The 20,714-nt window shown below is 29.2% G+C and overlaps 1 protein-coding gene across 4 annotated transcripts in view; it reads right to left on the reverse strand.

Moving 5' to 3' along the window:
- Positions 1–20,714, reverse strand: part of LOC107437401 (tyrosine-protein kinase Btk29A) — a 91,210-nt gene that overhangs the window by 9,829 nt on the left and 60,667 nt on the right. For all 4 annotated transcript variants that reach the window (XM_016049392.3, XM_016049395.3, XM_016049393.2 and 1 more), the window contains exons 3-10: positions 11,085–11,149; positions 10,678–10,743; positions 9,536–9,664; positions 7,582–7,781; positions 5,343–5,407; positions 4,163–4,269; positions 2,503–2,591; positions 227–425 (exon numbers count right to left, since the gene is read on the reverse strand). In XM_016049392.3, coding sequence (XP_015904878.1) covers positions 227–425; positions 2,503–2,591; positions 4,163–4,269; positions 5,343–5,407; positions 7,582–7,781; positions 9,536–9,664; positions 10,678–10,743; positions 11,085–11,149 — 920 coding nt within the window. The remainder of the gene's footprint in view (positions 1–226; positions 426–2,502; positions 2,592–4,162; positions 4,270–5,342; positions 5,408–7,581; positions 7,782–9,535; positions 9,665–10,677; positions 10,744–11,084; positions 11,150–20,714) is intronic.

Consider the following 20,714-nt stretch of genomic DNA (forward strand, 5'->3'; position numbering starts at 1 on the left):
ATGGGTTAGAGCCCTTTTCCGTCAGGCTAACGTGGAAGGTTTTCGCGTTTTCTTCGCCATGCAACCCAAATGCGGGATTGGAAGAAGTTCCCTTACCTTCTGGACTGGGTTCAAAATTACAAGGCTACGGAGTTGAACATTAGTAGTCGTAAACCTAAAAATTGGGTCAGCTGTTCAATGATGGTTATAAAATGAAATAAAATTGGTTAAAGTGAAAACACTTTACCTGGCAAGTCCAAAGTCAGCAACTTTGACTACACTTCCTTCACCAACCAAACAGTTTCTGGCTGCCAAATCTCTATGTATATAATTATGCTGTTCTAAGTATGCCATGCCACTGCACACTTGAATACACATATCCAATAGTACAGAAGTTTTTGGAGAGAGTCTTGTTTCATTTTTTCTTAAATACTTTAGTAAGGAACCTGTAAAACAATTCATGATTTGTTAAGAATAATGATGAGGTATTCAGTTCGAAGAAAACTTTTTTAATGGAAGAAAACTCGCAATAGGAAAACAAAAATATATGAAAAAAATATTTTTCCAGGAAAACAACAGTTTTGTTTCTATGTTATAGCTGTCGAAAAGTTCAGTGTTGCCGAGAAAAATAAATAAATGCTATAGTTGTTAAGAAGTCATAGTAGACAGGAATCTTTTATTCCTCCTCAATTAAAACTATAAATGAAATAATTTTTCTACCAGTTTTTTCTCTTTCCGGGAAAGGCTTCCTGTGGGAGGTTTTTTCTTGATGGTCAGACAATATCAATCGGGATTCAAACGTGATCAGTCTGTATCAGTAGTGAAGGCTCTATCCACTGTCAGACAAAACCTGAGAGAGTCTGATACTTTCCTCTTTCAAGTAATACTGATGTAGCTTACTCAATGTGTGAAATTGGGCTGTGGTGGCTCAGGGGATAGAGCGCTTGCCTCCCAATAAGGTGTCTGGGTTCGAATCCCAGTGATGGCTGGTCAATATGAATACCGCACTCGGCTTACACCAACCACAGTGCTGATACAAAAAATCCTCAGTGGTAAACGGATCATCTTTTAGAGGTCCCTAGCAGTCAGACTAACCGTGGAAGGCTCTCGTGATTTTTCTCTTCATGTAACGCAAATGCGGGTTAGTTCCATCAAGTTCTCTACAAAGGCAAATTTCTCCCAATACTTGATCTAGGAGTTCCCTTGTCTTCTGGATTGGGTTCAAAATTACAAGGCTGCGGAAATGAATATTGGTACTCGAAAGCTCAAAAATTGGGTCAGCTGTAACAACGGTTTTAACCTACACGGTTATAACCTACTTATATCCTACTCTTCGAATTGTCTAATGTGAATTCAAAATTACAACATAATTAAATTCGAAGATGAACGCTATACCGTCAAGTTTTTGTTGACACATCAGTTAAAAGAAAATGTTACCACAGAGGAAAAATATAGCACACACATAATAAAATGCTTATGTCACATTAATCTACACTGTACTTTTATAGATTAAATAAGGTTTAGTAAATTTTATAGACTAACTATACTAATTTATAGACTAAATATACTTTTTATCTAATTTTATAGACTAGTATACAGAAAAATCTGCTTAAAGATGATTTAAAAAAAAGATAATGCAAATAATTAGTACCATTTTTAAATTTTTTTCATTTCTTCGAAATGTAATGTTACTATCAATTACATAACATTACTATAAATTTTTTCCAAATGAAATGTCTCAACATTAATGTTATGTTACTATCAATTACATAACATTACTATAAATTTCTTCCAAACGAAATGTCTCAACAATAATTTTATGTTACTATCAATTACATAACATTACTATAAATTTATTCGAAATGTAATGTCTCAACATTAATGTTATGTTACTATCAATTACATAACATTACTATAAATTTCTTCCAAATATAATGTCTCAAAATTAATGTTGTGTTGATTATATGATATAAATTTTACCTTAAAGTTACGTTCAGCAATTTATTTTTTTATCATTTTAATTGATTTACTGATAAAGAATTTTTGAAGCAGTCACCTTTTGCCCACCATGCAAGGTTCGTGCAAAAAAAAGGACACTATTAGATATATTAATATTCTGTTTCTTCCACATATCTTACGAAGCAGTTTAAAAACCTAAAACTATAATTTTTGTTTGAAAAAATGGTATTTAAAACAACACTACTATTTTGGAAAGCAACAAACTGCATCGATAAATAAAAACGAGCACTTTAATAAACGAATAGTTTTCATGACACAAAATATAGCTTAATATTTAAAAATAATAATGCTGGATTTATTATAAAGATATATAATACAGGATTTAAATTAATACAGGATTTTTAAATTTTCATTAATCATCTTGTACTGTGATCGAATTTGAATAAAGGAAAGTATACAAAATACCAAATAAGTTTATTTACAAATTTTTTTAGAATCGAATATAAATAATGAATGAAGGTTTGTTTTATTAAAAAAATCATGGTTATGGAGTTATGTACTTACCATGTTTCATATATTCTGTTACTATACATATTAATCTATGCTTCGTGCACACTCCATATAATTGTACCAAGTGCGGATGCTGAAGTTTTCTAAAATCAAATAGTAAACTGAAGTTATACCTCACATTTTTAAATGAAAGATGCTTAGTGATAATGTATAATAAAGCATACAATTCATGGTTATTTAAAGTGAAACTGTCAAGCACTAATTTAACAAAAAAAATATCAGTTTTCATATACTTTTGTCGCAATTTCCCACTGCAGAATATTTCGAAATATTTATTTCAATATCATTTTAAAAATTATTATTTTTCAACGAAACTAAAGCACATTAAATTTAGTTCTTAATCATTTATTGAAGTATCCAAAACAGTGTATTGTTAACAAAAGTCTTCTGCTCTTTCTCAAATATCCTGAGTTGTAATTAAAAGTTTCATAAAAAAAAATGAAGACACAAAAATTTCAGTTGCTTTTTTTGGAAATAAAACGTATAATCAAACTCTATCGTTAATAAATGTTCTTTAGAGTTGTAATATTCATTGCAAGCTTATTTATATTCCTTCAAGTGTAGTTAAATAAAATATATAAAAAAAATCATGAAGGCTACGTTTTTCTATTGACTTCGACATTTGATTCGCACACAATATAGTGCTATTTCAATTCATAACATTCATATTTAAATTTTTGGACAATTATGCTTAATTTTATTGCGGAATTTTCATATTCTTCTTCTTTTATTGGCACTACAGTCAGGAGTATGCCTTAGCTTACTTCACAATATTTCTCCAGACAGCTCTGTCCCTGACCTTGATCTTCCAGCTTGAGATCTTTAAAGTTTCTAAATCATTCAAGACATCATTCATCCATCTTTTCGTTAGCCTGTCTCTTGGCCTATTTCACATGGGCTTCCAATACTAGATATTTATCTCTCGGTTGTCAGGTGATCTCACAATGTGACCTAGCTATGAAAGCCTCTATACTTGATAAATTTTACTATCTTTCTATGCTTGATTAGAGCTTTCAGTTCATCATTAGTTCTTATTCTCCAATAATTATTAATTAGCTGTATTTGGCCAAAAATGTTATTTTTTTGTTTAAAAATTAGTCAATTATATTCCTTTTTGTCAAAGTTCAAGTCTTGCAGCCATATGTCACCACAGAAGGATAATTGTTATGTAAACTTTTAGTTTAATAGCTCTCGAGATCAGTTTATTTTTAACAGATAATTTTTAATATATTATACGAATAAAAATCAACAAGTTTTAAATATGAAAAAGGATCATAATGGGAAAATTATGTCTTCTGAGCATTTTACTGTAAAATTATATTATTTATTTTCAAATTGGCTTCCCAATTTAGTGTTTAAAGCAGGATTTTAAAAAAATTTCGAATTTTAGAGTAATAATGACGTTAAGGCATTTAGAGTTCATGTTATCTGCTTATCAGGTGAAGGTTTAATTCTCAAATTTAGGAATGCAACTTTATACAAAAGTTTATGACGACTTAAAATAATTGTCGCTTAAAAATTAAATAAAAATATAGGATTTTCTTAAGCAAATTTTATTCCACACAAATTTTTTTTCTATCTTGAAGTAAATGTTTCCTGAAAAATAGTATCTAAATAAAGCGACTGTATTTTTAAAAAAAATCCAATAACCTACGTCATAACTTTTGCTTCGTCGATGAAATCATCTTCGGACATTGTGCCTTCTTTCATCATTTTGACGGCGACATCTATATGTCCACGCCATTTTCCTTTTCGTACAACCTAAAAATATGTCACAAGAAACATTTAAAAAATATAATAAATATAATATGTAATAATATGTGATAATTAATATGTAACTGCATGTAATAATAATATGTAATAATTAATATGTAATTGCATGTAATAATAATATGTAATAATTAATATGTAATTACATGTAATAATAATATATATCATATAATAATACATTTAATAATAATATGTAATAATTAAAAGAAATAATTCTTTATTGCCCATTCACTGGTTGACAGAAACACTCACGCGTTCATTTTTAAATCCACGTTTGCAAATGCCGATATGATTGTTATATTTAAACAATTATTTGTTATGAGTATTTATAAGAGCCGAGCTTTAAGAAATTTAGGTATTTTTGAGGTTGTTTGAGGGTTATTTGAGCTTGTTTTGAAGTGCTATGGTTGATTTGAGGTTTATTCGAGGTTGACTTGAAAACCAACGATCTCCCAAAGTTCATAATCAGGGTGTAAGAAGTCGTTTTATTCACATGTGATGCTTTGAGGTTGGTAGAAATCCACGTTAGAGCAACCATTTCAGAGAGGTTATTTTTTCTACACATCAAGCGAATAAGTATATTTTAAGTGTGAATAATTTCACAAGATTTCAACTAAAAGTGTTGCTGAGCTATATATGAGGTTGATTTTATGAGGTGTAAATGAGGTTGAAATTAAGGTGTATTGATGAAGTTAATTTTCGTGCAAAACATAACCACATTTTTTACCACAGGTGTATTTTTTTTTACATTTCTCAACCTAAGAACCACCTTATTTTTTTTGTAAGGCATACTGCAGGAGAAACTTTTCATGGCGAATTCTTTTTCACCTCCACTAATATTTTAAACTTAAAAGATAATAAAATTCAAAAAAAAATTTTTTTTGCTTATTTTTATTAGTAGATAAAAATTTTGACACATTGTAATAATATTCAAATTTTTTTTAAACGTTACCATCATTGTAATTAATGCAATGATTATTAGATAAAACATTTCAAATGTAGATATAATATAGATATAATAATAAATAGATAAAATTATGAAAATATAATCTAGATATAATTACTCCAAACTGGCCACTTCCAAGTTCTTCTAGAAGAGTAAGCTCTGATGCATCTATCTCCCATTTATCTGAAAATTAATAGTTATAAAAATAATCATAAATCATAATTAAAATTTATATTACTAAAATAAAATATTTTACGATGCTAGAAAGCAATAAGAGAAATTAAGATTCAAATATTATAAATATGCAAATAAAAAAGGGTTATGCTTAGCAAAATAGCTGTATGACAAATGATACGTATGTGTTTATCTTTTTTCAGTTTTTGGATAAAAACTATCTCCCCTTAATTTATATTCAGTAGAGCGCCGATTATCCGAACTGCTCGGGACCGAACGTGATTCGGATAGTGAAAAGTTCAGATAATTGAAAAGTTGTTTAAAATCCAGTTTAAATGATTATTATTTTTGCACTTCACACTTTTTCTAGGCTTAGGACTGGCAGTACTATCTAAAATAGCTCTGGCGTGTTTAAAAGTTTGTTTTTTTTAATTTTTAAATATTTTTAATTTATTTATTTATTTTTTTTAAATTTTATTTTTCATTTTGAATTAATTTTCATATTTCAGCTTTTTATAATTTTTTTGTCAATTACTGATTTTACCATACTTTTCTTTATTTTCCATTGCAAAAGAAATCCAGCAAAGACTTTTGTTTCAAAGAAGATGCTTTTTTTTAGCAGCCATATATCCCTTATTCCTTTCAAATAAATCAACTGAACCGGATCAACATCATATTGACGTTCTAGCCAATTCATTGCAATCTATAAAAATATAGATCAGATCTTCACGTTCTAGGATTCAATCTTAATAGTTTGAAGAGGTGATCTCAAATAAGCTAATTAATTAGTGCAGAAAATATTTTAACTTACGAAATCAGACAAAAACGTAGTTTCTTTGAATAAACATCCTTTCTTCAGTGGATTCGGATTTCTGATCCCCAAAATATAGGGTATAGCCACAATCTAGAAAATATGGTCCCAATTGTTTAGTCAGGAGAGAGGTCTTAAGTTTGGATCCCTTAGTGTTAATTTTACTTGTTGCGTATTTTGCGATATCTCGAGAACTTTTTCAGCGAATTGGAAAATCTTTTTACACAATTTTGAAATTCATTTATCCAAAGTTAAGTCCACGCAAAAAACTTTTAATAAATATTCATTATTTTTTATTTAATGAAGTTCGGAAAACATTTTGAATTATAAGGTATAAATTTTTTACATCATTTTAAGGTACCTAAGTGTACATGGTAAAATACAAAAATTTAGCGAAATTGGTTAAATAGTTCATGAAAAATCGTATTTTAAAAAAGTCGTATATTTAAAAATCCGATTTCTCAGAAACTATTCAACCGATTTCGCTCACATTTTATATTTTGCCATGTGAAATTAGATATTTTAAAATTAAGTAAAAACTTGTATACATTACAATTCAAAAGGATTTCGACTGTCATTAAATAAAATAATAAAAAATAGTAAATATTTACTTTTTTTTTGCATGGAATTATATTTGGAAAAACGAACTTTATAGTTGTGTGCAAATATCAAAAAGAAGAAAAGCCACAAGATCTATTAATAGTTTTTTAATAGCGTTACAAGTGGTTTTTCTTGCATATTTGCTAAAAGATTTCACCATTGATTGTTTTTTTTGTAAAATGAAAAGAAAGCTCTTTTGATGTTACTAACAGTTTCTTGGTATGATTAATAAGGAATTCTGTGTTCTTTTCCAAGTTTAGTTCAGTAATACTACTTGCAAAGAAACTGAATGGATAACTAGAAAAACTTGTGGAATCCAGGTTTCCTAGAGATTTTCTAGTAATAATACAGTTTTTTTACTTTGTATCAAAGCGGGGGAGTCATTCCCTGTGCAGAGGGTCAAATTTGCAATTGCGTGTGTTCAGATCATCCTCAAGGATGGTTTCCAGACTGTCGCCAATAGCCCATTGTGCAGCTCTAATACGACGTAAATAAAATACTGCTACATATCAGTGTTTCCACAAACAATGGTTCCATAGGTAAATAGCAAGCGTATCTTCCTTTAATTTAAAACTCAACTTTTTAAAAGAGAAAATTTACTCTCCATCCTAATTGTTAATGGCAAGCTAGGGAGCGGAAATTTCACACCCTGCCCTAGACTATCCTAAGAAATGTGCAAAATAAAATAGTATATGTTTTATTTTGCTCAATGGGTTTTCTACTCGATTAAGAACTTAAAAACTTCATATAAAATCAAAATTCTTCAACTCACCATGACTAAGGCCAGCAGTTGTAGGAATACTGGTGACATGACTGCTTGGCGTTGCTTTAAGACGTGTGGCCAGACCAGCACTGTTATGTTTATGATAATATACAAGTTCTTCAATTGTAGGAAAAGCATGCTTTTCGGATAAATAATATTCTCCTTTGGAATTAGTTTTGATATGATAATGTTTGACGTGAGGTTGGGACCTGAAAGTAATAATATAAATATTGATTTATTTCAACTATAAATCGTTGATGAATGTGTTGTTGTTTCTAATGACACTTGGACAAGCTAAACTCGCCAGTCACTGGCATTTCGACTAAATAAGTCAGTAAGGTTCGCCTTTCGTTTGACAAAAGATCACCACAAGGGTGAAAGTACGTTTTAGCCCAGAATCCCACCGATAGATGGCAGCACCACTCATTCGCGAGATTACTTCCTCAATTTAGACATAGATCTGAAAGAGAAAGATATTTTCTTCAGATCAGTATACGTTTGATACTCCTCAGTGACCAACTACAGAACTTTTAATTACACACAGATTTTACGAGTACGTATACTGTATGTACTCGAAGGGTAGAGGATTGAACCCTGGCCCACTCCGGATTAAAGTAGGATTCTCTAACCACACTGGGATCTACGATGGCTCTAAGATGGCTGTTAAGAGTAACGCTTAAATTTTTTTTTCTTTTTTTTTTTAAAAAAAAAAGAGTGAGAAGGAAACAATTTAGAAAAAAATTATTACATAATTTGTTTATTTTTTTTTTTTTAAAAAACGCTAGATTTACTACATTTTTAGAATCTTCAGAGAATCATTTTACTAGAATCAATAATAAACTAGAATAATTTTTAAAATAATAAAGAAGGTATGATAAGAAAACTTTTATAGATTTTAGCGCTATTTAAAACTTTTATCACGAAACTGTGGTTTCAGAACTGTTGAAAACACATTTAAAAAAACTATATTTTCTGAGTTTTCTCAAATTAGTACAACTTAGCCGTGATGGCTCAGGGGATAGAGCGTTCGCCTTCCAATGAAGCGAGACGGGTTCGAATCCCGGTCGATACGAACTCCGCATCCGGCTTGCACCGACCACAGTGCTGACATGACATATCCTCAGTGGTAGACGGATCATGGGTTAGAGCCCCCTTGCCGTCAGGCTAACCGTGAGAGGTTCTCGTGGTCTTTCTTTCCATGTAACGCAAATACGGGTGAGCTCCATCAAAAAGTCCTCCACGAAGGCAAATTTCTCCCAATACTCGATCCAGGAGTTGAATATTAGTAGTCGTAAACCCATAAAATTGGGTTGACTGTTCAACGACGGTTACATTATAAAATAAAATTAGTGCAACTGTTATTTACTTAAATTATACTGGTAGTGTAAAGAGTTAATTTAAGCCGTTATTGAATCACGAAAAACAGAATGCTCTACGGTGTTTAGGGAAAATTTATTCTTAGACTATTTTGTTCTCTTGAGCAACATTAGAAAAAAAAAATTGTCATTGATCGAGAAAAACAAAGAATTTTGTCAAACTTAATCTTTTTAACTGTCAACATCCTATAAGTCCGCTGAGTTTTCCTTTCTGAGTATCACATTAAAAAGTTAAGTTACAATAGTAAAAAAAAAATGCACAACTAATAACTGATTATTTTAATGTTATAAAATATGTTAAAAACGTAAAATAATTTACGACCAATAGCTTATTATTTAGATGTTATAAAATTATGTTGAAAATGCAATTAAAGACGTAAAATTTCGTATGACCAATAACTTATCATTTTAAAGTTATGTAAAAAACGTAATAAAAATTACGACGAAAAACTTGTTTTATTATTAAATTATTTTAAAAATTCAAAACAATTTATGACTATTAACTTATACTTTTATACAAGAATTATATAATCATGTCTTACGTAAAATTTCCAATCAAGATAATATGCATAAATTTTTGCACTTACACTCTTGTAAAGAGAGATAAAGTAAACATTCCTTTTGATGACGAATTTCTAACAATGAAGGTTCCTTCTTTATTTTCTCTTTTCAATAGTACTTCGCATCGCTGCCGAGACATATCCCCCACATACCAGCTAGAAAAAAGAACATTTGAAACAGATATAAATTTTTTGGTGACATTTTGGACATATAATGAAATTTTAAAAAATAATCTTTCCAGGGTGCGTGGCCAAATCCTTCAACAAAAAATAAGCACCTTTTAAGTACTTTTTAAGCACTCAAAAAATATTTTCAAGCACTATATACATTAACAAAATGCAAAATAATTTTCAAAGACTTTAGATGGTCATGAGAAAATAACTAGTTTGTGACAAATAACTCTTTTCTTGATTATATTAGCCGTTATAAAATGATCGAGAGATTTGTCGGTTCGATATCAGAGGGTGGAAAATGAAGTCAGAAATTGAGAATATCTTGCAAAATGCAGCAGAGTTGCAGATGAGAACGCAATAATCTCACGCAACACAGCTCAGTAGACGCACATGCGGACTTGAGAATAATTCATCAAACATGTAAAATGATTGGCGCTTTCATACGCTACGGACCGCCGAAATGAATTGTGAGAACGTACAATAGGACAATGGGAAAAGCACGGTTTTGCATAATGTGTGGTGAAAATCGACATGGTAACGACATAATAAAAAAAAAATCTCATTTTTGAAAAGAAAAAAATTAAGCATTTTTTAAAAACACACAATGAAAAAGCATCTTTAAGGGCTTTTAAATAACGAAAATCGAAAATAAGCACTTTTTAAGAACGCTACACACCATGTCTTTCTTTTCTATTAAATGGAATAAAATAAAGATATTTAACACTCTCGGTGAAAGATCAAGGGGGAAGACTGTTTATATCCATAAAAGCTGATTCTGTGTGTGTGGGGGGGGGAAACGAATTGGTAGGTTTGAGATTGTTCAGGACGATTAAAATTGTAAAAATAAAAATATACATAAATATCGCAAGCATTTATCTACGTCCCTCAAAAATTTCGAAACAAAACTTACTATTTTTGAAGTTGAGAAAAATATAAGATTTGAAAATAGAAAAATAAGATTTGAAAATGTAATAAAAAATGAAAGATAAGCAGACCTGTGATGCCTCATCCCACCAGGTGACTTTTCTTCTACGTAGTTACTTGGTATGTAACCTATGTCACTGAAAAATGAATAATAAAATTAAAACCAAAAGAAACTTTTGAATTTATAAATGAAAATAGTTACTCGTGTTATCAGATGTAACTTGTAAAATGTAAAATTTGTTTATGTGAAAAGTCTTATCATAAAAATTTACTGAAATTTTATTTTGACTTACTAATTTATGTCATGATACATTATCAACAAAAAGAGGTATCTTTCGTTCAATATTATTGGCGAAAGTTTACTGATTTCGGTTTTAGGAAATAAACAGTTTCAGTACAATCTTAATATATTGAATTGAATGTAAGTCAATTTCAATGTCTTAAAATTTTCTTTCAAAATTAATAAAAATATGCTTACCCATATTTATTCTTGACTTGCCACCAATGTTCTCTAGTATCGTCTACAATTTCGTATTCTTCACCCTGCAAAACAAAACAATTTGAGTTAAAAATTATAAATTTTTTTTCCTCTTTTTTTGATTTAAATTTTTCATTGTTAATGTTTTCAAACGTATGGTGAAAATTAATATGTTATATAAAAGAATATAACCGTATCAATGTTTCTTATCAAAATCAAATGACCCATCAGAAAAGATACGAAGTGTCCCAAAGGAATCTTATGAGTCTTTAGTGCGTAAAATAAAAAGTAGAAAAACATGTAATTTTAAATATGCAGCATTTAAAATTTAGATAATTAAGCAAATAGTTTCTGAGTTATATTTTTTTTAAATTTTTTTTCTTAACTATTTGACCTATTTTGTTCGAGTTCTGTTGAGGATGTTTATTGATAAAATTGTTGTTTTGGTTGGTTTTGGCATGTTTTTAAATTTAGCAGACCGGCTGTGCTGTGGTCAGGGACCTGACCTCACATCAGAAAAGTCCTGGGTTCGAATCCGGGAGAAAGCGTGGATGTTAATTTATTCTCTGTACATACTGTGGGTGCAACGTTGGTCCACCAAATATGGTGCCCCTGGAAGAATGACCAACGATCTACTCTCCTGATACCTGAACGACGAGTGCGCGTTTATCGGATGGGCATTGGAAGAAAAAAAAATTTCAAATTTATGATGAAAATCAAGATGTTATATAAGGAAACGAGACCGTAACAACATATCAATATCAAGTATATCAATTTGAGTTTCATATCAATATCTATTCTATCTCACTATTTCTAATCTATCATCTAATCTATCACTCGAATCTTCATCTAATCTATTTCACTCGAGTTGGGATAAAATTGCTGTTTTGGTTAGTTTTCCATTTTTCCTGTTTTTGAATGTTTTCAAATTAGTGATGAAAATAAAGATATTATATAAGAGATTTAAAACGTATCAAAGTTTCATATTGATATCAAATGTTCCATCAAGAAAGGTGTCCAAAATGTTAATGGCCAATCACGGGAACCTTCTATAACTTTAGTGTGCAAAATAAATAGCAGAGGAACATGTAATTTTAAATGGCAAAGTACAAAATTTGCGCTAAATAAGCAAATAGCGTAATTATATTTTTAAAAAATCGTATTTTTAAATTTTTATTTCTCAAGGACTATTCGTCAGATTTAGTTCGAGACTTGTTGGTTTTGGATAAAATAATTTTTTTCTAATATCGTTTTTCTTTGCTAAAGATCTTATATACAAAAAAGTTCTGTTATTTTGAAAGTCTTGTTATTTTGAGAACAACGTTTCAGCTAGCTTCCTTGTCCTAATATTAGCTGTTGTTATGAAAAAAATAAGTGACATGATACATGAAAAAAAAATATTTTTTTAAACATCCGTGATGTAGGAATATTTGGTGTGAAAATAGATTATAATGAAAATAATTTAAACAAATTACTGAATTATAACAAACCTATCAATAAATGATTTCAGTTGCAGTCATATTTCAGAACCAAAATATATTAAAAGTAATGTGTTCAGTTGCTTCAAAGCGAATAAAAAAAATTTAAGAGAAATACCGGCACTTAGAGTGCCGGTACTTTTTACCGTACAATACGGTAAAAAATTGATATACTGAATTGATAATTGATTGGAAAAAAATTGATACACCGTAATTTTTATAGCAATAATTATCGTGAAATCACAGAATCACCCTGATTAAATAATTATTAAACTAAAAATTACCGTACAATATTTTACTGTAAAAATTGATTTTACGGTTTACGACTGATTCAACTAAACAATTTATATCGTAACTGTAATTATAGGGAAAAAATCAAAATAATCGAATATTTAAATTTGCGGATATATTTGATCTATTTACAGTTTCAAAACTAACACATATCCGTCCGCATGGTGAAAATTGTCATTTTATAGTAAATCACCAGTAGATTAATACCGAAAATTTTTATATTAGAATAAATAATTGATTTTCAAAGAATGCCTGCGTTGGCTAATGATAGAGCAAACAATTCTGGACGGATAAGTATTAGGCAAAATAAGGCAATATTTGGCCAGTTGCGTAGATAAAAAAAAGGATTTTAAATGTTTTGGGCAATATAATAGTAAGCAAAATTTTAAGTTTGTCTAGTAGTGAATTTTTAGTAAAAAGAATTACGATTTTTCAGGTACAGTCGAACTCGCTTATAACGAACTTGGATTTAACGAGAACTCGGATTTACCGAGGGAAACGAGAATATTTGGTTGGATTAATGTTAAGTCTATGGAAGAGAAGTCGCTTTTAACGAGAAAGACCCGGTTTCAGCGAGCAATATTTTTCTGTCTTGCAATCTTTTTTCTCATCTTTCTAGTCTTATCTTTTTTTCAAAATTATAAGAAATGCGTGCGAAATCAAAAAAAGAGAAGAAAAAAAAAAAGCGCGAACTAAAACTTAATTGCCTCTAATCTAAAACTTAATTGCTCTAATCTAAAGCAGGGGAAAAGTCACGTGAGAGTAGGCGGTGACGTATCGATTTCGTGCCTTATCGGTCATGACGTCAGGTCGTGACGTCATGACCGATAAAAGTATTTAGTTAAATTCAGTAAGTAAGAACTAATTTAGTAAGCAAGAAAAATATTTAAGTAAACTAATTAATGTAAATAAAGTAAGTAAGTATTAATTAAATTTTAAGTAAACTCAATCATTTGACTCCCCCCCTCTTCTGGTGGCACGCCTGCCTTAAGGACCCGTTTATTACGAGCACTCGGATTTAACGAGTACAATGTTACGGTCCCTTTGTGCTCGTTATAAACGAATTCGACTGTATTTTGAATTAATCTAGAGAAAATTTGGGTACCTTAAGGTACCTGTGAGGAAACAACCAAAGATGTAGGGAAAAAAAGTCACTTTTGAAAAAGTGTGGTTTATCTTTATTATGCCACAAACATTTTGTAAATTTAATTATTTAATTTACTTTTATTACAACGCTGAATTAAAGTTGATTAAAAACATAAAAAACAAAGGTAATCATATTAATTTACTGATGCATATGCATTAAAGATTAATATGTATTTTTGTTTTTTCAATTCTGAAACACCCAATTATTATTTATTATGATGCTGAAAAGAATCACTAAGTTTTGTTTCACAAATTTTTAATTATCTCATGATTAAGGTAAAAATAATAATGTCCTATATGGTATTTTTATAAAAAATAACATGCTGGGTCACCTTATTAACTACTTGATTACAGTTTAAACGCAAATGTAGGTCTGAGTTCACTTATTTATTATTTTTTGATATAATAAATCTTCATATAAATGAAGAATCTTAAGTATATACACTTTGTAACAATTTTGCAAGTTCATGGTTTGTTCTTCATTTGTTGCTAAGTAGGCCTCTCCTACTCGTCTTTGGGGCGTTTTCATTATACAACCGGAAGTGAATTGTCAAGGCTTTTTGGAGAAAAACAAATACTTATTTCGTTCTAAAAATTACTGATAAAGTAAGCCAAAGCTTTTTCCTAGAAAAAACTTGTTCATTTTTTTTCTTTTCAAAACCTGAGTTAAAACTAAATTTCTAAAAAGTTTAGTAAGGCTGCTGTTTCGCTATGCTCAAATATAGGGAAACTCCACATTAACACTTTCTTTTAAAACTGTGTTAAGATTGGCTTTCAAAATATGCGCTGTTCATAAACTATAGAAGTATAACAAAGTTTTTACCTGGACGGTGTAAAAATGTGCCTTTTTTTCTAAAAACTTAAATTAGTGCAAAAAATTTGATTTAATTATTAAATATTTAATAACACCATAATAATTATGGTGTTATTAAATATTTTTATTAACCTCTATGTTCAATGTACACTATAGAAACTGTGGTGTAATACCTATAAAAAAACATATTTTCAACACCATATTATGTATCTTCAACACCAAATTCAGATATAATATAGATTATATCTGAATTTGGTGTTGAAAAACTCAAAAAAGTTTGGCGTATTTCAAATTAATCTCAAATCGAAAGTTCATTCCCACTTCTTTTTAAAGGGTATTGTTAAAACTTCAATTCAATGAACGAGAAAGCATACACCAAAATTAGATACACATCCGAAAACACCAACGTTGGCGCGTTTTAGATATTGCCAGTTGTCTGTTTACATTGAATAAGAATTGGCGTGTGTTTTATGTTTTCTTCCATGCCGCTATAAAATATCAACTGAAACAAAAGCTCGTCGATAAATTATGTATGCCTGCTTTTAGATGTGTAAAAAGCTAATTATATTATAATTGATTTGATTGACATAAAATTGATTTGATAGATTGATTGGCAAACTATTCATATAAAGTGTTATAAAATGTATGTATGTTTTTAGTTGTAAAATAAAAATATTTATGTTCGCATAAGATTCACATAAATCTGTCAATTTTATAAAATAATTTTATAATACTTAACCTCGATTCATTTCGATTTTGTTCGAATTCATATTAATATTCTGTCTGCGCTGCGTGTGTGTTTGATTAACCAACAATTTTACTTTAAGAAATATTATTCATATGTATCCTAAATTTATGATTTTTGCTTTGGATTGTATGGTAAAAATAACTTTACTGATTCCTATGTGTATCATATTCTACTGTAACAACAAACATGGTGGCGGATACTTTACACAAAATAGTGCAAAATAGCATTCTAGGTGTTTCACCACAACAGGCATTATGCATGGTTTTGTAGTATTAAAACACTTAGTGGAACACCACTATAGTGTAAAGTAGTTGCCACCAGTGTGCACATACGCGAATTTTTTTAAAGTGCAATTAAGAATTTTGAAGTGGTCAAATATTTACTGATTAACAGTTGACCAGTTTAATGTCTATTAGAAAGATTTAGCACATTACTGTAACATTCCGCCCATTTACGTACTTATGTTCTGCGCTACGCAATTACTACAGAACAATCTCTGTTTTCCACAGAGCTGTCACAGAACGAACTCTTTTTTCCACAGAGGTGTCACAAAACAATCTTCCTTTTTCCACAGAACTGTCACAGCACAAACTCTGTTTTCTACAGAGCTGTCACAGAACAAACTCTGTTTTCCACAGAGGTGTCACAGAACAATCTTCGTTTTCCACAGAACTGTCACAGTACAAACTCTGCTTTCTACAGAGCTGTTACAGAACAAACGCAAATGCAGGATTCTACATGAAAGGGCTAAATCTTTCTATTGGTTATCAGAGGGCTTTCTTACTAATTACAAATATAGCTTTTAAAGCGGGGTCAAACTATTTGCACAACTGGACTATGAAATCAGCTTTCAAATTGGGGTCAACATATTTGCAGAGTTTGACTATGGAATCAGTTTTTAAAGTGTGGTCAAAATACTTACACTACAGGATTTAGTGTTCAAATATTTTTCGTAACTTATTAACAACTAACCGGTTTCATGTCAATTATTGGAGAGATTTATCCTTTTCCCCTAACATCCACCCGCATTTTTGCGTACGTATGTTCTGTGCTGCTCACATTTACTACAGAACAATCTCCCTTCTTAACAGAGCTCTTGCGGAACAAACGTACGTAAACGTGCAGGATACTACGTGAAAATGCTAAATCCCTCGAGTATTTAACAGTTACTTAGTTTAAATACAACTTTTATGTGTAGTGGAATTAAAATATTTGCTCAACTTGACAATGGAATTACGCAACAAAAATTATTTCTTTGTTATACTCCAAAATTTGTGTTCGAAATTGTAAACAAACAAAACTTCCGGCTTTAATAAATTCTTAGTTTTAAATCAGTTACAGTTGGAAAACTGGATAAATAACTCTTATTACCACACTTCCTCTATTGTAAGTAACAGAAATTAAAATGAGTTTAGTTTTGTTTCAATTATACTTAATTCCTCTAAAAACATTTCACAATTTAAGGAAGACCACTTCCTTCTAATCCTTGGATGAATAAAACAAACTCATCTTCCTTATTTAAAAATATTTTTCATTTTTCGGTCGATTCGCATCAGCGAACCGCATACTAAAATCGTTTTAAAATCTGACCTGGATTTTTAGATTAGGTGATTATATTTGACCACTCTGAAATTTAAGATGATGAGAAACTTGAAGTATATCGATGAACTTTATTAATTATAAGATTTGTTGACAGGCAAAATACTAATACCATATAGATTTTGATGGAATTAGATTTCTATAAACTATATTTCCGTGAGAACTCTTAATAATCCAGATTTTTATTTTGCTTTAAAAATTTAAATTTTAGGTAAATCAATTTAAATTGTTTTTAGCTTAAAAATTTATAATAATCTCTAATCTCAATTGAAACTGTCTTAGAGTTATATAGTGATTTAGCTAAGATTTCGAGAAATCAGTTAGTAATCGAGATTTATTCTTTGCTTTTATAATTCAATAATATTTTTAAACAATCAAATTCGAAATATTTTCAAAAGAAGAACTGAAAATAATTTCTAATCAAAATTGAAATTGTAATGAATAGATACAGCGATTTAGATAAAATTCAGTAAATGATTTTAGCATTCGGAATTATTTCTTTGCTTTTATAATACTTTTAAATAAAGCTGTTTAAAACGTTTTTAAACTAAAAAATGATAATAATTTCTAACCTAAATCGAAACTATAGTGAATCCATATAGACGATTAAGCTAAAATTTCGTTAAAGATTTTTGCATTCCAGATTTTCTCTTTGCGTTTATAATTCAATAATATTTTTAACAATCCAGTATAAAATGTTTTAAATAAGGATCTTATTATTTCTAATCTAACTTGAGACTTCAATATAGCCATTCAGCTAAAATTCCGCAAAAGCTTTCAGCATTCCACATTTTCTTTTTGCATTTATAATTCAATAATATTTTTAAACAAATCACTATGAAATGTTTTGGAACTGATAATTTCGAATCTGAATCGAAACTGCAACGGATATATACAGAAGATTAAAATAAAATACCTCAAAAGCTTTTAGTATTTCAGATTTTCTCTTTGCTAGTATAATTCAATAATACTTTTAAACAAAACAGATTTAAATGATTTTAAATTAAGAACTGATAATAATTTCGAATATGAATCGAAATTGTAATGAATCAATATAGAAAATTAAGCTAAAATTCCGTAAAAGTTTTAGCATTACAGATTTTTCTTTTTTTTGCTTTTATAACTCAAAACTATTTTTAACTAAACCAGTTCGAAATTCTTTTAAATTAATAATTAATAGTTTCTAACCTATATAAAGCCTACAAATTTCTATCTATCTACATGGCTTTACAATTAATTTATAATTTATTATGAAACAGTAGTGTTATTAGAAATAGTTATGAATATTTTTATTATAATTTTATTGTTTTTTATAGTTAACTATCATAGTTGCTAACTATTGTTTGATACGTTTTGATTTTAATATTACTGCTTCGAGTATTACCTTCTTCAGGCAAATACGGCTACCACGATCCCAAAATACGCTACTAATCTTCTAGCCTTGTTTTATTTTTCTGTAAGATATTATTTATAGCTCAATTTGAATAAGTTATATTGAGAACTTACACTGTTAGAAAATACGCCTCAATGTTTAACCATAATACGGTTTAAATTTGCTGTAACCTTAATCAGGTGTCAACGAACTGAATTGAACACTAGTATCAAGTGAAGAAGTTTATAAATATAGCTCAATTTGAATAAATTTTATTGAGAATGTACATTGTCAGAAAATTCGCTTCAATGTCTAACCATAATACCGTTTAAATTTGCTGTAACCTTAATTTGGTGTCAACGAACTGAATTAAACACTAGTATCAAGTGAAGAAGTTTATAAATATAGCTCAATTTGAATAAATTATATTGAGAGCGTACACTGTCAGAAAATTTGCTTCAATGTTTAACCATAATACGGTTTAAATTTGCTGTAACCTTAATTAGGTGTCAATGAACTGAATTAAACACTAGTATCAAGAGTAGAAGTTTATAAATACAGCTCAATTTGAATAAATTATATTGAGAACGTACACTGTCAGAAAATTCACTTCAATGTTTAACCATAATACTGTTTAAATTTGCTGTAACCTTAATTAGGTGTCAATGAACTGAATTAAACACTAGTATCAAGTGAAGAAGTTTATAAATACAGCTCAATTTGAATAAATTATATTGAGAACGTACACTGTTAGGAAATTCGTTTCAATGTATTAACCATAATACGGTTTAAATTTGCTGTTACCTTAATTAGGTGTCAATGAACTGAGTTTAACACTAGTATCACGTGAAGAAGATTAAGTACAATAATGAGGTTGAAATTGAGACCATATTAAGGTTGGCGATATTGTACTTCAACAAGTTTTAAATTTTCTAACCATGTAGTTTGAATATAGCACAGAATAGAGCACAGCATAGAGGGTATAGTTTAATAACACAATAGTCAGCATAGACGGTACCGCCTTTAGTGCCATTAAACTTTAAATTAAAACAATGAATCCCCTACGTCACCATGTGCTTTCATCATTCTCTTCCGTGAAAGAATATTGTATACGTTCAAAGAATATAAAACACAAAAGAAGTTTTTTCTGTTGAATTATATCGTAAAGTAATAAATTGTAACAAATATAAATTCCATTCATTTGCTATCAGTAATTAATATAAATGATTTAAATCAGACAGTGCATTAACTTAGAAACTAGTTCCTTATCCGAGCTAATTCACTGATATCGAATGCTTTTTGCTTAATGAGGAATAAATAAATTCCTCTTTTTAAACACATCAATAAACCAGTCTAATTAAATGTCTATAATCGACAGTAAAGCAATAAAACGTTATAAAAAACTAACAAAATATTTTAAATGAAAAGGGATTATTTTGCTTGTATTCTTTCCGCAATATTTTCTTTCTATTTTAAACCTTGTGATACAATAAAATGCGATGTTAACAAAGTAATACTTGAATAGCATTTACTATGGCAATTCATATTTTTATGTTAAAGAGGAACATAAAACAGCTAATAGGTCACCAACATTAAACTTTATAGAACAATTGGTGTTTAAAAATATTTAAAGTAGATTAGTTATAACTGCAGAACAATAGCTTCCTCTAACAATTCATTTTTTTATATTTTAATCACTAATAATGTACAAACTTTTCATTACAAAGGTATTACATTTTAACTACATTAATTTTCAAAAGGGTATTAGGCAATCAAGTCGGATGTGACTTTACTGCACTTAACAAATATAACACGTAATCAAATTAATAAAATTAACAGGACATTTGTGGATCATGGAAATTTAATTTATCTAGGAAAAAAAAATACTGAAAGATGCGAAATATGTCAGTAATAAACAAAAATAAAAACTGCTGTTTACATTATACAAAACGGGAAATGCCCTATACTTTGTCATTAAAAGAATTTTAAAATATTTAAAAGTAACACTTACCGTTCATCTATATATTTATTTTACAGCTTAGTCTATATTAAAATAGAATATTATTTTTTATTAAATAAATTTTGGGTTTTGTAATGTGTAATTTGAAGGATTATTTTTGGATCATCTCATTTTTCACTTTTTTTTTTGCTGTTTTTTTCTCTAAACTTTGTAAAAACATTT

This window comes from Parasteatoda tepidariorum, chromosome X2 (assembly GCF_043381705.1).
Source record: "Parasteatoda tepidariorum isolate YZ-2023 chromosome X2, CAS_Ptep_4.0, whole genome shotgun sequence".
NCBI classification, from domain to species: Eukaryota; Metazoa; Arthropoda; class Arachnida; order Araneae; family Theridiidae; genus Parasteatoda; species Parasteatoda tepidariorum.